The 16399-nt window shown below is 43.4% G+C and overlaps 1 protein-coding gene and 1 pseudogene across 4 annotated transcripts in view; one reads left to right on the top strand and one right to left on the bottom strand.

Annotated features, from left to right (window-relative positions):
• The window catches only part of FOXJ2 (forkhead box J2), a 30355-nt gene extending 19504 nt beyond the window's left edge, over positions 1 to 10851 (top strand). For 3 of the 4 annotated variants that reach the window (XM_021393979.1, XM_021393998.1, XM_021393988.1), the window contains 9 exons: positions 153 to 227; positions 1963 to 2031; positions 2361 to 2501; positions 2966 to 3164; positions 5025 to 5345; positions 5731 to 5832; positions 6288 to 6488; positions 7633 to 7731; positions 8324 to 10851. In XM_021393979.1, the coding sequence (XP_021249654.1) occupies positions 153 to 227; positions 1963 to 2031; positions 2361 to 2501; positions 2966 to 3164; positions 5025 to 5345; positions 5731 to 5832; positions 6288 to 6488; positions 7633 to 7731; positions 8324 to 8412 (1296 nt within the window). In that variant the 3' untranslated portion in view covers positions 8413 to 10851. The remainder of the gene's footprint in view (positions 1 to 152; positions 228 to 1962; positions 2032 to 2360; positions 2502 to 2965; positions 3165 to 5024; positions 5346 to 5730; positions 5833 to 6287; positions 6489 to 7632; positions 7732 to 8323) is intronic. The other variant, XM_021394006.1, reaches the window with a different exon arrangement.
• Positions 10989 to 15538, bottom strand: LOC110397631 (annotated as a pseudogene).

The raw sequence follows: 16399 nt of genomic DNA, 5'->3' as shown, positions 1-16399 counted from the left end.
TTTCCTCAGCTTCTGTTCTGCCCCATTGTGGGTGTATGTAGTGCTTTTGAGTATGCACCACCTTTCTGTTTTCTTTACCCATTCCTGAGCATACAGAGAAAGCTGTACGTTTTTGTTATAGCACTTACCTTTGTCTCTCAATCTCTCTTCAGAACTCAATTCGTCATAACCTCTCTCTGAATAAGTGTTTTCGGAAAGTGCCTCGACCAAGGGATGATCCTGGGAAGGTAAGAAATCTGGGTGCTCCTGGCCAAGCCATTTAAAACTGCGTGGAATGGTCAGGGCCCTTTCTAACTGATTGCTGGAATTTGAAACCTGAAGTGTAGGCAGAAAGGGATGTGGTGGTAAAATTTACTGCTGTGCTTGACTACAGAAGCATTTGTTTAAAGGCAACCTGTAGAGGGACATCTTTTCCATATCATGATCTTCAGTTGACTTCAGAGATAATGTTACTATTATGAAGGATTTTAGTGGCTGGTAGTGAACGGCAAGATTATGACATGACATCATGGAGGCAAGATCTGGGGAACTACGAGCTACTGCTACTACTTATTTAGGACTGCAAAACATCTGGTGTTGGGGGAAAATGGTCATTATCAGGTAGTTCAAATCTGTAGAAGTCAGTTACTAGAAGAACTCGGAGTTTAATTACTTGCTGGCTTCATAACAGCAGAGAAAACTCTGTTAGTATGTATCAATTGTAAAGGGGAATTGCTAGCAAAACTAAGACATGGCCTGCAGATAATTGTTACTTTTACAAAACCACCAAGCAGAAGGTGATAGTGGGAATGAGAAACTAGGCATTTAGACAGAAGTCTAACTTTTCTTTCTCTCCTAACCCCTGCATTCTGAAGTTACCAGAAGGGGTCACTTGTGCTGGCTTTTTCAGGTTGTGTTTGAAGGACTAGATGATGCTCAGCTGACATCTAAAATTGGAAGTAATATGTCTCTCTGAAGATCGCTGTGCAAAAATACCATTGGTTTATATGGTTTATTCCAGGGAATCCTGACTGATTTCAGTGTATATGTTTGCACGTTCTCATTGATACATTGGTTTTGGGTTGTGATGAAAATCCATCCAGTACTTGTTGCTGATTATTCAGATTTCAGTTGGAGGTCAAAATGTACACCCTAGAGTTCTGCTTATACTGCTTCAGAAAGCAACAAATGGACATAATTATAGACTATTTCAGGTTGAAAGAGACCTCTAGAGGTCAAACTCCACTCTCCCCTCTTCGCCAGCTTACCAGACAAGAACAATTAGATTGGGTTTTTGAGGTCTTTGTTGGGTGCTTGTTCTAGCACAGCATCACCATAGTTTATTTATATCTTATTGGAATTTCCCTTTTTATAACTTTTGTTGTCTCTTGTGCTGTGCATTTCTGAGAAGAGTTTGTCTCTGTCTTTTTTATAATCTCATTACATCATTGAATACAGAGGCTAGATTCCCTTAGCCTTCCCTTCTCTGGCTGAAACAAATCTCTGTGTGAAACGCGTTTACATCCTGTGTGTAAGTCTCCTAATCAACATGGTGGACCTCCTTTGGTTCCATTCTTATATGTTATGCACAGGAAAGACCCAAGTGGGCACAGTACTCAAAGTGGAGTCTCACAAGTATGGAAAAGGGGGTCCTTGTAGTTCTTTTTGCCCAATCTGAGCACTGAGTTGGTCCTCATCAGTCAATAAAAATTACATGCTGTGAGGAGATACTGAACGGGAATTTACAGGCCGCAAAGTTTTGGTCTGTCTTGGATCAAAACATCTTTTGCTCTTGGAGTGATGGAAGTGGATAGCATCATTGTTCAGTACAGCACAATGCAATCCCTTCCAATTCTTGGTTGTCTGATATTCAGTGTGGTTCTATTATTTAGTTGGTGCTGCATTATTTGAGTCGGTAACCCCCGCTGTAGGAAGCTCTCTGATTTAATAGCACAGTCATTCACCAATGTGTCTTCTTTCCAGGGCTCTTATTGGACAATAGATACATGTCCAGATATATCTCGCAAGAGGCGGCATCCTCCTGATGATGACGTGAGTGTTACTGTTTCCCGACAGCATGGAGCAGGAGGGCAAGTTCCGTTCTTGTTCCAAGGAGTTCTTCCACACTAGATGATGCTATCATTTTGCGGGCCAGTGTGTATAGATGGGGAGGATTAAAGTGTATGTAGTGCTCATTGGCTGTTGTTACTGCTGTTCATCAGCAAAATTAATTATATTTAAAGATCATTATCTTGTCTCTTCAGTGACTAAGGCCTAGTCCTCCTAGGACTACAGTGGGGGAACTGGCTTCCCATCTGCAGTTTCACTTCTCCATCTGTTTTTTCATCTGTGCTCTTTCTCTCTTTCTTCCCCATCCACAGATACCACAAGATTCCCCAGAGCAAGAGGCAAGTAAGAGCCCCCGAGGGGCTGTTCCGGTCAGCACAGAAGCCTCTTTGCCACCTGAGGCTACCCCTCAGCTGTCACTCCAGAGCACTGCCCCCATTGCCAACTACAGTCAGGTGAGCAGTGGAGAAAAGAACGGAAGCCTTAAGGAGCGTGAAAGAAGGGGAAGGAAAGGGAGAGGGAGGGTGCTTGAGTGGAAAAGTGGAGTGGTGAGAAAAGAGGGAATAGTGAAAAATGGTGAGGCAGAGGAGAAAAAAAAGGGAAGAAGTTAAAATTGATCAGACAGGAAATACAGAGGAAGTGATATTTAAGAAAGGGCTGGATGGGAATAAGGGTAAAGGCATAATGGTTAATGGAGAGCTGAAGAATATGCTGGAGCAGTATGCTGCAGGGCAAGAGTGATGGTTAACTGTCCTTGAGGAAAATAGCTTTTGGGGAAGATCTGCTTGCTGCAAGATGACCTAAGTGATATGAGATAGCAGTGTGTGTTCTATCTATATGTACTTTCTGGACCCTGTCAGAAGTTAAAAAATCTAGTATAAAATAAAGGTCTTATTTCTATCATGTGTGGTCCTTTTAGCAGTCTGCAGGGCCTGTGGATGTTGCCTCTACTGTAGCAGGGGGGCAGGGCCGTGAAGGGGCCGATGTACCCCCCCCACTGTACAGTGCCAACCATGACTTCAAGTTCTCCTACTCTGAGATCAATTTCCAGGATCTTAGCTGGTCCTTCCGAAATCTCTACAAATCCATGCTGGAGAAATCATCTTCCTCTCAGCACGGTGAGTAACCATAAGGACCATGTGAAATGGGCAGATATATGTTTACACAGTCTTGTCCACTCATCTATCCTTGGTATGTCTCAGATCTTTCTTCTTTTAGGAGCAAACCTTCTTTGGCATGCTGTAATTAGTTCTGCCAGGGGCAAGTAAGAAATCTGCATGTCCTTTCTTTATTGCTCCTCACTAATTCACTCAGAATAAAAAGGATAATGATTTAAAAATACCGTGTCTTAATACAGAAGCAAATATTTAAATGGTAGAAGCATAGAAGAATGAAGTCCTTGAAGAATAGCTTGTCTGAGAAGTATTCACGATCTGTCGGGCTAGAAACTGTAAGAGGAGGAGGATTTTTTCATGTAGGCAGTGGAAGTTCCCCTAAAGGAGAATGGAAATTCATCATTGCGGAGATCCTTTGAAAGTAGAATTGTACGAAGTCTTGGAGAACTGAACTATGAGGGAAAGAGGGAGCCTACAACTTCATTCATAGCTGACATTTCTGCTACTGAGGAAGCAGCTACTGGGAGGCATAACTGCTGTAGGGATGAGATCTGTGTTTCCACAGAAAGCACTTCCAGAGAGTCTCCAATTGTTGTCTTCATCTTTAAACATTCTTCTAAATATTAGTCTGGTGTAGAAAGGAATATATGGTAAGATGAGACTTTCACCTATGCTGTAAGCCAGCATATAGTGTAGGCAGAGTTTGTTACTCTAGGAGGAGCCTCCTGAATTTATAACTTCAGTGAAATAATAGCAAGCTTTCATCAAGTTGGCACTTGATATTACTAGTAGGAGCCTGTTGTGTGAGGTGCTGTAGAATAAGAAAGCTACACAAATGCAGAGAAGAACCTTGACGCGTTCTGTGCCTCATTTCTAGAAATTAAGCAGCGATCTGTTTTTCAGTTCTACAGCTGTAAAGTAGCCTAGGAAAACTTGCAGTTTTTGAGGAAATTGTGTTGGTAACTTTGAGTTAGGATATTAGCCTTTTTAAGTCAGAATAATATTGACCCTTTTGCTCCTTCACAATTAGTATGTCTAAGGGTTGATTTTGGCTCTAGTGAAAAACTGAGGCTTGTTTTTGCAGAGGGTCAGCTAATGAATGGGTAGCTCATGTTAGTGGCAAGTAATGCCTTTTCACTGCGATTTTTCTTAGCATTTCTTCAATATAAGGAGAAAATGAACCGGGGAAGCAGATGTAGGAGATACGCTGAGCTCCTGAAGTGGGGAAGAATGGAGAACGTATGATGCTCCTGCATATAGGGGATACCTGTAAGGGAAGAGGATAGAAAGGATGCACCTACAAAGTCAGGAAGAATTAAAGGAGCCCTGACGTGCAATGTGCTCTGTGTATAAAAGCAGAAGAAAGTGTGACCCCTAATGATCTGCCTGAGAAAAATTGTGAAGGTCTCAGATGAAACTTCTCGTGAGATAGAATCTGAAGGGAGCTTTTGGAAACAACAAATCAGATTTATCAACCTCCATTTTCTAAATGTTTTGTTGCTTAGGTTTGCTTAGTGGTCATTTCTAGGAAAACAACACATGCATGAGATTTTTAAAAAACATGCATTACTTGATAAATACAGAAGAAGTCCATGGAGGCATATAAGTGTTGAAACACTTAAATTAACACTAAAGGGTTAAATTCTGCTGGGTCTTTGCAGAGCCTTTTGTTTTTGATGGAACCTGGAACTCAGTAAGAACTTAACTGTGCAGGTGCTAATTTTTGGCAGCCTCTAGAGGGCACTTCAAAAGCTTCTTAAATAGCACTGCTCATCCTCAGAGTGACATTAGAGCTGGTTAATTTAAGCAGAGGTCTAATCCAGGCAGCTCTTAAAGTTTCCTCCTCTCTCTTTCATCCCACAGGTTTCTCTTCTCTCCTTGGTGACATGCAGCCCTCCAACCACAACTACTACATGTACCAGCAGCAACAGCAGGGCCCCTCAGCAGTGGGTGCTGCTCCACCACTCCACACTCCAACGCCAGAGGGCTGCCCATCCCAAGGGGGAAAGCAGCAGGGTGGTGAAAGTTATGGCCCTCCACCAGTGATGTCCATGCACCCTCCCCCAATGCAGCATGGAGGCTACCACCAGCATCAACATCACCCACACTCCCACCCTCAGCAGCAGCCACACCAGCACCAGCAGCAGCAGCAGTCACAGGCTTCAATCAACAATGCTGGCTTCGGTGAGTCAGGGTTGATGGAAAGAACAGCTGGGAGAAAGGGAGAAGTGTGGATCCCTCAGACAGAAATTCCACAAGTGAGCTTCCCCTAAAAAGTGCCTACATAGTGAGCAGAAAAAGGATGATAGCCAATTATGATTGAAATCTGAGAAGGAAATTGCCTTCTTATTAGGGATACAGTCATGCTAGGTTTGAGATTCTGTTTAGGGATGCAGGATAAGGTCAGGAGCTAAGTGACAAGGGAGGCACTACCCCTCGTCTTCTAAGGGCGAAAAGATTCCTAGCTATTACAGAATTAGGATCTTTGAAGTGACCAGTTATCTTGTGTTTAGGGATGGAGGAAAGGCGTGTTCTGTATTGGAATAATCTTTTTTCTATTTCATTACAGCATTTCCCCCTGATTGGTGCTCCAGCATTGATTCCCTGAAGGAGAGCTTCAAGATGGTAAACCGGCTGAACTGGTCTAGCATTGAGCACTCCCAATTCTCAGGTCGGTATTGGCCTGGTGATGAAGACTCAGTGACTAGGGACTGTAGTAGCTAGAATTTGGGAGTGCAGATGTTTTTTTTCAGCTTAACTTTGGCAAGTCTGTCATTTTCTCAGTGACTCAGCTGTTACATTTGTATGACGCATCCTACTTCATGGATCCTGTTAAAGACTGTAAAACACTTGAATGCTGTAGGAATTCAGGGCAGGAGGAATTAATTCATAAAAGTATGTGAGAAAGTAAATGAAGATCTTTTCCTCCTGCTTCTCCTTTCTTCACCCAAGTCAGTGAAACAGTACCTTAAAAAGGAAGCTCTTCATTATTTCAGTGACTGATCATAAGTAATGAAGTTGGGTTTGTGGGGAGAAGGTGGGACTTAGGAGCAGAAGGCAAAAAACTGTTAACAGGGGTGATTGCAGTGTGGTTGCTGTCTTTGACACTGTCCTTGTCCTTTGCAGAGTTGATGGAGAGTCTGCGCCAGGCTGAGCGGAAGAACTGGACACTGGATCAACACCATATTGCCAATCTCTGTGACTCCCTTAATCACTTCCTTACCCAGACTGGTCAGCTCCCTCATCTGGTTGGCCCACAGCAGCCCCCTCGAATCTCTGATTCTTGTGCCCTGAACAGTGGCAAACAGGAGCAATCCATGAACCAAGGTAATTCGGAGGGAAATTAAAATGCCACGTTAATGAAGGACCAGTTCTCTACATATCCTAAACTTCTGCTACCTTGTAGTTAGTGTAGCACCAAGCAGCTCAAGGCTGGGCTGGTGGAAGCTGTTTCTACAAACTATCTTCAGTCCCTTGGTTTGTTCAGCCTAGAGAAGAGGAGGCAGAGGGGAGATGTCATCACGGCCTACAGCTTCCTCATGAGAGGGAGTGGAGGGGCCGGTGCTGATCTCTTCGCTCTGTTGACCAGTGATAGGACCCAAGGGAATACAGTGAAACTGTGACAGGAGAGGGTTGGGCTGGTTGTCAGGAAAAGGCTCTTCACTGAGAATGTGATCAGGCACTGGAACAGGATTCCCAGGGAAGCAGTCACAGCACTGAGCTTGCTGGAGTTCAAGCGGACAATGCTTCCAGATAAATGGTTTGATTTTTGGGTGGTCCTCTGTGGAGCCAGGAGTTAGACTCAATGATCCTTGTTGGGTCCCTTCCAACTCAGGATGTTCTATGATTATATGAAATCAGTCTCCTCTACATGTAAAAAATTATTAGGATGTCCTCTGTCTGTGGCCTACACATGCCATTATGTGATGCATGCTACCAAAAAGCATCTTCTCCAGGAAGAATTGCATTTAAATGGTTAACCTGTAAAAGGAAAAGGGAAGGATTTTTGGTACAAAACCAACAGTAAGGAATGGCAAGGTAGAAAGCTTGCTGTTCTAGGTGGCAGTAGCTGTAAAGGAGAAAGTTTTTGTGCCTATATTGGAGAAAGACTGACTGGACAAGGAATAGAAGAACACGCTCCAGGGAGAGTGCAGAGGTGATCTTGGTGCAGCTGTGATGGTGTGTGTCATCTAGTATTTAAACTAAATGAGTTCATAGTAAACAGTAAAAAATAAATAGCCATCTTCTGGCATTTCTGGATGAAAAGTTTGTTTGGAAGTAATAGGTGAAACTCCTGCAGGTGCCAAGAACAAGATCCTTGACCAAGCTATAGCTTTTGGTTAGGACCAGGCAACTGAACATCTCGGTATTCTGTGTGTTTGAGTGAGTTGCTCTATGGCTGAGATGCAACCCAACGAGGACCAAGACCGCTGACCAGACCATTAACAGTTTGTTTCATTTCATTCCACAGTGAACTCCTATGGTCAACCCCAGCCTCCCCACCTCTTCTCCGGTCCATCTCCGATGTACCAGATTTCTACCCAGGACTCTCCAGGATATAATCGCCCAGGTAAGAGGTGACAGTAAGGCATACTGTATCTCTGAACTGGTTCTCAAGCCCTCTGCGTTTCTCCCAAAACACTCACTAATCCAATGAAGCGCTCAGGGTAGAGAGAGAGCTTGGACTGTCAGGGATTCTTCATTAGGGCTCGGCTGTGCCATAGCTCTAACAGATTTTAGAATTTCAGTGGCCTAATTTCTTTCACTTCACATAAATGGTCTTCTAGCCCTGTCTCACCATCAGCTGGTTGGACAAAGGCAAAATTACGTTAGAAGCTTCTGTTGCTGAAGTTCCTTTGTGTTCTATCAGCAATCAGCTTTGAGAAAAATTAAGGAAGCTGAAGCTTTAACCACAGTAGAAGCTGCTCTGGAGAATTTCACAGCACAGTACCAACAGACAGTGGTAGGTGCTGTCTGATAGGGAGAAATTCGTACCAGTAGTGTTACTGCTTATACTGCTGGAACGGAGAAGTCCACAGTGCCCTTAATGCTTTCTTTTGGCCAAGTGCCTGCTGTGAAAAAGCATGACATTTTTTCTTCTAACTGTTCTTTCTCTTTTCTGTCTCTTTTTTTTTTTTTTTTTTTACCTGTTTTTCGCTCAGCTCATCATCTGGTCCCTCGGCCTTCAGGGCCTCCTCCAGGCACCAATGAGGAAATCCCTGATGATTTCGACTGGGACTTGATCACCTAGCGAGTTACAGACTTAATAGCCCGTCCTTTGTGAAGGACGCGGGAGGGGAGGGGGACATGGGGTGAATGGTGCCACACCACCTTCTCCAGCCTTCCTACCTTGCCTGTATATAGATATATATTCTCTATCTCCGCCAGAGAAGCCACCGCAAGATGCTGCCGAAGATAATCTTTCATTGCGTCCTGTTTTATCTTTTTTCTTCTTTTGTTTATTATTATTGTTGTTGTTGTTATTATTATCGATAATTGAGCACAGCCCTTCCCCTCCTCTGGTGGCCTCGGATGCATCAGATCAAATCTTTCATGTTGTGTGGTGCCCTGTGTAGGGCAGAAAGATGGGTCCTTGCTGCCACAAAAAGACCTCAGAAGGCTGAATCCTTGTGTGCATCTTTCTCTGCCTCTGTCATTTTGCATTTAGCAATCCCTCTTTCCCTTCAAAGCGGACAGTAAATCTGTTATATTGGCTACTGAGTGAGAGTCTAGTAGACCCCGGGAGCCTGTAGTTATGTTATTTCTTAAGTGTTGTAAAGGTCAGGAGGCTAAAGGGACACTGGAGGGATGATTTCAGCTCAGTGAACTGTTTCACACCAGTGGGAAGAGCAAGAAAAGAAATAGAGATCCCAAGTACAAATAGGATGATCTCTTAAGTAGAGAGAGCTGAGCTGAGCTGAGCTGAGCTGGGAGGGAAAACCTGAGTTTGGAGAAAGGAAAATGTAGTAGAAATGATGTTTCAGCAGAGATGTTGGGTTTCAGGATGCAGTGCCTCTTTGTGAGGACCAAGAGTGATTCTGAGAGGATCCTGACTGTGTTCTGCACTGCCTTTTGCAGTCTCCAAGGAAGTGAAGCCTACATACTCATCAAGTAAAAGAAGCAGTCGAGGGTGTTGTGATCCAGCAAATTCTGTTTTCCAGAGCTTTTAATTTCACCCCTGCCCCTTCAAGCCTTTCTTCAAAGTATGCAGTGAGGCTCTTACTTGCATATGCAAACTCAAAAGTTTTCTCACACTGTCAGTATTTGCTCAATTGTTATTTGGCCCTCTGCCCCTTGTACCTTTTTGGAGACTGTCCTTGTCTGTGGCAACAGGAGCCTTGCTGCGTTGGTGTAAATTCTCAGTTAGTGGTTCCCACTTTGTGAACGGGTTAATGGTGGAAAGATGAAGCTGCTGCTCAGAGTGGAGGTGAATTAGGGGACTTCTGGTCAAGGAGCTCAAACCCTCTGGTTGAGTAAGTGAGAGGCTCTTAGAAGTGATTTTTTGTAAGAGATGCGTTAGAAGAGGGGATGAAGTAGAGCCGAACAGCCAAAGAGTATCGTATAGAAGGAGGGGGACGGGTAGGTCAGACTCCTTGCAGTTCAGCTGAGGAGGATGATGGAATAGAATGTAAATCCCAATTAATGGTTTCTGTCAGCAAATTAGGAAAGCAAAAAAGATGCAGGAGTGAGTACTGAAATTCCTCCTCCCCTAAGCTGTGTCCTGCGTTACCTTTTTTTTTTTTTCCTGATATGGCTGTGTTCTGTCAAACCTCTTGTTTCATTTTAGTATTTTGTAAAGCCTACCCCAGCCCTTATTCCCTGTTTATCAGTGAAAGGAACAAGACAGAAATAAAACATCATGGTGGCTTTGACGTACCTGGGGAAGAGGAGGTAAAAACCTCTGCTCTGACTGAAGGAAGATAGGGAACTAAAATTGCTTTTTAAATTTGCTGTAGGGATAAACCAATTGGATCTTTGTCAGGGAAGTGGACAGTCTCATTGTATTGGGGAGGGGGGGCGGTGGGACGTTCTTTTTTTTTTTTTCATTTTCTTTTTAAAATGTGTGTATTGAGGGGGAGTTCGTCAGTGAGTATCTCCAAGAGAAATGAGGAATCCCAGAGCCAACTTCAACATGGAGTTAGCTGTTATCTATGCTGCCTCAGGATGGTAATGATACAGCTTGGAAGCATGTGTGATTGGGTTTCTGTGGAATGTGGCGCCAGAGACAACCTCTGGTTGGTGCCAGTTAGTGCTTTGCAGAGCATATCACAGAGCCAGCCCTGTGGAAATCTGAAACCACTGGAAGAAAAAAGAAAGATAGCTCCTTCTGCATATGAAAGTCCCCACAATTTGCATATTTATCTCATCTGCATATTGATTTGCTCATTGTTTGCATATGTAAATACACGCCGGTCAGTGTGCAAATTAGCCTCGTTCCTCTGCCTCTGAAATACATGTGCATTGTCAATGCGTGGGAAGGCATCGGGTTGGCTATGTGAAGCTCCACACTGGTACCAGCAGGGAGTGAATGGATGCAAACGTGCCATGGAGAGTTCTTGCAGGCCCTTCCACAGTGGCGTAGCCCACAGTGTTTTGTGTCAAGGGTCAAGGAGAGAGGGGCGTGGTCTCACAAGTTTATTTTTGTGCATGCTTTCTTAATAAAAAGAAAAAGTGAATGTTTATGGTTTAACTCCTTTGGTGCCAGTATTGCATTTCTTTTGACTGCGTCTAACAGGTGGGCTTAGTTCCTACTTACCAGTTACCTTGAAAAGAAAATTTGGGTGTGGACATTACCAATCTACAGCCCTCACCAATGTGTACATTGCAAGTGAGACTTTTTAGGTTATCAGGAGAGTCTCAGAAATCCTTACAGCTGTGTTTTCTCAACACTGAGATCAGTGCATCTTTCAACTTGCATGTTGGCCAGAAATGCTGTGAAAACTACACCACAACTTAGTAGCTGTCTTTCACAGCATTTATTGACCTTGCTCCTTAAACCACTTTGTTAGAGTACTTAATAAACATACTTCTGTTTTTGAGGAGTAGGGAACATTCAAGCTTGGGAAACACCCCTAAAAAGTCAGACTGGAAGAAGTTTTTATCTTTTTCTGCTATAAAGCACGTCTGTCTTCTGGAGACCAGGAAATGACTTGAGCTGCAGTACAGCAGTTTTCCACCTGCCATGGGGTCAGACTACAGTTTATCACTTCTCAATTCTAAGGCTTTACAAACTGGGTAATAGTCCAGCAACCATCCAATTTTGTTCCATCAGTGATGGCAACTGCTCAAATTCTGCTTGTGTTTTCTTAAAATGCAGTCGAGACTTTTAGGCAGTCTCAGACATCTCCTTAAAGGAAAGTTTGGGACTCCTAATGGTGGAAAGAATGCTGGGGAGCCAGTGAATGCATGCTAAGAAACATGGTTACAGCATGTGAATTGGAGGGATTACTACTGTACAGTGATGTATTTTCTGGGACAAAGAGATACCTTGGGCATCTACTAGGACATTAAAATTAGTTCAGTGCAGCTGACTGGTGCATATGCTGTTCCTGTGCATTGCTGTAATAAAATATAGCACTTCCCTCTAGGTACATTCAGTAAAAATAAACTCTCGGACCAAAGCATAGTCAAAGGAGAGGAATGACATGATGGCAGATTCTAAGGAGAGATATTAGTGCTGGTTTAATCTGCATTTTGTCAGAGACAGGAGGTACAGAACATCTGTAATAGACATATGCGAATAACTGGTTACTTTCTTGTTTAGCAATTCTGAAGTTGAACTACCCACCAGAAATCATTCTGCAAGCCTGTTTTACGCTTTAAAGTACTCTGGGTCTCCTGCTTTCTAGTCTTCCATCAGAGATTATTACTCTTAGTATTTCCAACTTCCTGTCTTGGTATAGTAGGATATAAAGTGGATGAGCTGATCTGATCTGAACCATCCCAGTGCCCTGTGTGCAAATCTGATGAGTAATCTGATGTGTTGGAGCAAAAAAAGCTGTGGGTCATTGACATGCAGAGCTCTTTCTGCAAAGGTGATGGGAAGTCCTGCTTTAGACTGTAGTACTAACATCCTTGTGAAGTCTTGCTTCTGTCAAGGGAGTAAGGGGTTGAACATGTTGGTCCCTCAGTAAAGGTTCCTTCCAAGACTCCTTGCAGTGATTGCCTTGCCTTTGCCCTGAAGTCCCACCCCACAGAAATGTACAGCAGGGGCTTGATATGGCTGCTGGCATATGCAAGTGCTGCAGAGAGGTGATCCAGAGAGGTTCCGTGATTCCTTCAGTCCTGTACCAGGAGTAACTACAATTCCAGCGATATGGTAGGGAGCCCAATAGCAAAAAAAATGCAGCTACCATGAGGATGATTGTTTGCAGCATTGTACTTTGTGGCTTGTGAATGTTATTTGCGTGCATTCTAAAAACAATAAGGGAGAAGCAAACTGCCATTACGCCAAAGGGGGAGTATGAAGCTGAAGACACCCCTAGTGATGGTTATTCCATCTAAGGTGAGGGGTATGTGATAATCATCCACACAGAGATCTTCCAGGGAGTCAATACCACTGTCGACACTGTCAAAATCAAGCAAACCATGATCAAGTAGCTTTAAACTGAGGTCATTGTTGGGTTATATAGGCAGGTTAGTATTAGGTAGATCACTATGAGATTCCAATAGTCTGATGTTAGGATAGGCAGTAGAATTTAACAGAGAGTTCACATCCACAGTACAAAAGAGGTGAGCTGCTGTGATTGTGTCTTTGTTGGTGGATATGCTGTTTGCCTAAAATCTGGATAATCGTCAGCAGGCTCATGAGTGAGGATGGTGCTAGAATACATGACAGTTGTTACTAAAGGTGAGCATTTTTCTCATAACTCATTTACAGAACCACTGTCATCCATATAATCTAGCGTTTCATAATTTCCAGAATTGTAGCCATACTCAGTTTTGCCATAATCAGTGATAGTCTTGCCAGGACAGCGGAAAAAGAAGGCCAGGATTCAAATGCCGCTGTATACTAGTGAAATAAAATTCACTGTTCAATGATTTTGACACCAGACAGGTTTCATCACAAGGAGGCACTGGTTGATGCTGGTCACCATGAGTAGGGAAACACACATTAGCATGTGTGAAGGTTATGAGTGATGGAATGACTTTGCAGAGAAACCAACCATATGGCCAGTGTTCATAGAGGAACAAGTGAACAATGAAGAATGGCAAAGGCAAGCAGCACTTGAAGTCAGCCACAGCAAGGTTTAGGAACCAGATGATGTTCACAGACCTCTTCATTTTCAAACCAGCTACGCAGACAACCAACCTGTTGCCTGGCATACCTAGGATGAAAACAATGATGAAGATAACAGGGAGCCAGTGGATTCTGGTGCGTAATGTACAGCATCCTGTTCCCATGAACTGCTATTAACCAGGAGTGGAGGCATTCTGTGGTTATAAAACAGATAACAAATTAGTAGACGATACATACCCACCTCCCCAGATTCTTTATCTGTACTGAAGCATCTCTGAGTCAGGAAACAGTACTGAGCTAGATGTATACAAAGGCATCAGTCTATACTAGTTTGCACTAAATACTTACTAATACGAATCTGACAGTTATACTGCTTCGTCATTCTTATGGTGTCTTAGCTATGTAAGGTCCATGATTCAAACAGGTTTTGTATACACTTATATTCTTCTATTTCTGTCATCCTTTTTGATTTCAGCCTTGTTCTTTTTATTCTCAACTCTGAAGTGGAGCTCTCACTTTATTCATATGCCCATAAAATCACCAGTTTTCTTCCCTGATAACCTTCCTGCTTTGTATATAATTTTCTTCTTCAGAAAGATGTCAGCATTTTAGTTCCTTTTCCCTTTAAAATGTCTTTTGCTGGCATAACCAATGAAATAGATTTAGGTTGAGAAAGCAGTGCTTGTCTTAATGAAATAACCCTGCTCCACTTTCTGGACATTATAAATAGATAGGACAGCATCTATGTTAAAGAACATTGTTAGAGAAGTCTCAGTGAGCACTTCCTTTCCTTGTATTTCTAGCCTATGTGTGTGTTCTGAGCCCTCTGCTAGATTTTTGGAAAGCTAGTCTTGAAGAGTAAAAAGGTAAGAAATTAATGGTTTAAGAATGACAGACAGGGATGTAGTTGTAGAGAGAAAAAATACAATAGTAATACTGTTATTGAACCATTTACGTTTAAGAAAAGCTGTCTTACTGCATGACAATGAAGTTGAGTCAAAGAACACCTCTGGTTTTCAAACTATGTGAAAGTGGCAGTGGAAAAACTTTATTTGTTCAGTAATTCTTGGACTTAAGTAATAGTAAATTAAGAAGGGAAAGTTAAGAAATCTAGAAAAGCCAAGATAGGTCAGAGAGAAAGAGCTTGATACTCATTCTGTAGGCATTAATAGAATTGTTTATAAAATCACTGTTAACTAAACACCAAATCAGTGAAAACAGTTGTGTTGCTGAATGGTCCCTAAAAGCATTGTCAGAAGGCAAGGAAACCACATAGGCAAGAGCTGAATAAAGCCTGTAGAAGTAACTGAGCTTACATGAATAAGAAAACCAAGACTGATTCTATTTAAACCTCTGTTATGCCAGTAATTAGATGCCAGTCACAGATTGCTGACTGCAGGACTAAATCAGACCAAAACAAAACAAAAACTACCATATAATCAATATATTTCTTGTATAACATATAGCCTAAATGTGGAGTGATGCATGGTGAAGTCAGAAAGGGGGGCAGCAAAATTGCTTCCTTGGACTTCTGGAGAACAGACTTTGAACTATTCAGGACACTGGTATGGAGGGTCCCTTGGGATTCAGTCCTGAGGGGTAAAGAGGTCCAGGAAGGCTGGATGCTCCTCAAGAAGAATGTCTTAAAGGCACAGAGTAGGCTGTTCCCCTATGCTTAAGATGAGCTGTCAGGGAAGAAGATCAACGTGGATGAACAAGGAACTTTTTTCTGAGCTTCCAGGAGAAAAAGAGAGTCTACTTCCTGTGGAAGAAGGGATAGGTAACTCGGGGAGGGTACAAAGAAGTTAGGATATGCAGGGAGGAAATTAGGCAAAAGATCAGCTTGAACTCAACCTCAGCACTGCAAAAGAGAACAAAAAAACTTTTTTTACAAATATATTAACAGTAAGAGGAAGGCTAAGAAGAATCAACAACCTTTACTGGGTGCACCGAGAAACATGACCACTGAGGATAAGGAAAAGGCTGAGGTTCTCAGTGTCGTCTTTACATCTGTCTTTAAAAGTCAGATCAATTATCCTCAGGGTACTGTACCCCCAGACCTGGAAGTCTGGATGGGGAGCAGAATAAACCCCCCACAGTTCAGGTGGAAACAGTTAGAGACCAACTATTCTTACTCCACCTGGACTGTCACAAGTCCATGGGGCCAGATGGGATCCACCCTAAGGTGCAGAGAGCCAAGCTGCTTTCCACCATCTATCAGCGTTTCTGGTCAACCAGAGAGGTCCCAGAGGATTGGAGGCTTGCCAGTGTGACTCCCATCTACAAGAAGGGTCGTAAGGAGGATCTGGGGAACTACAGGCCTGTCAGCCTGACCTCAGTGCCAGGGAAGGTTACAGAATATATCATCTTGAGTGACATCACATGGCATGTGCAAGACTGCCAGGGGATCAGGCCTATCCAGCATGGGTTCACGAATGGCAGGTCCTGCTTGACCAACCTGATCTCCTATGATCAAGTGACCCACTTGGTGGATAAGGGAAAGGCTGCTGACGTAGAGTACCTTGACTTCAGCAAAGCCTTTGACACTGTATTCTCCCACAGTATTCTCCTGGAGAAGCTGGCAGCCCATGGCTTGGACAGGTACACTCTTTGCTGGGTAAGGAGCTGGCTGGATGGCTGGGCCCAGGGAATGGTAGTGAATGGAGTTAAATTCAGCTGGCAGCTGGTCAGGAGTGATGTTCCCCAGGGGTTGGCACTGAGGCCTATCCTGTTTAATATCTTTATTGATGACCTGGATGAGGGCATTGAGAGCACCCTCAGTAAGTCTGCCGATGTCACCAAGCTGGCAGGAAGTGTCAATCTGCCTGGGGGTAGGAAGGCCCTACAGAAGGATCTGGACAGGCTGGATCACTGGGTTGAGGCCAGTGGGTTGAAGTTCAACAAGACCAAGTGCTGGGTCCTGTACTTTGGCCACGACAACCTTAGGCAATGCTACAAGCTTGGGGCAGAGTGGCTGGAAGACCATGTGGAAGAAATA

This window comes from Numida meleagris, chromosome 1 (genome assembly GCF_002078875.1).
Source record: "Numida meleagris isolate 19003 breed g44 Domestic line chromosome 1, NumMel1.0, whole genome shotgun sequence".
NCBI classification, from domain to species: Eukaryota; Metazoa; Chordata; class Aves; order Galliformes; family Numididae; genus Numida; species Numida meleagris.
Note: the sequence above shows the minus strand (reverse complement) of the source record. Positions and strands in the feature narration are given on the sequence as shown.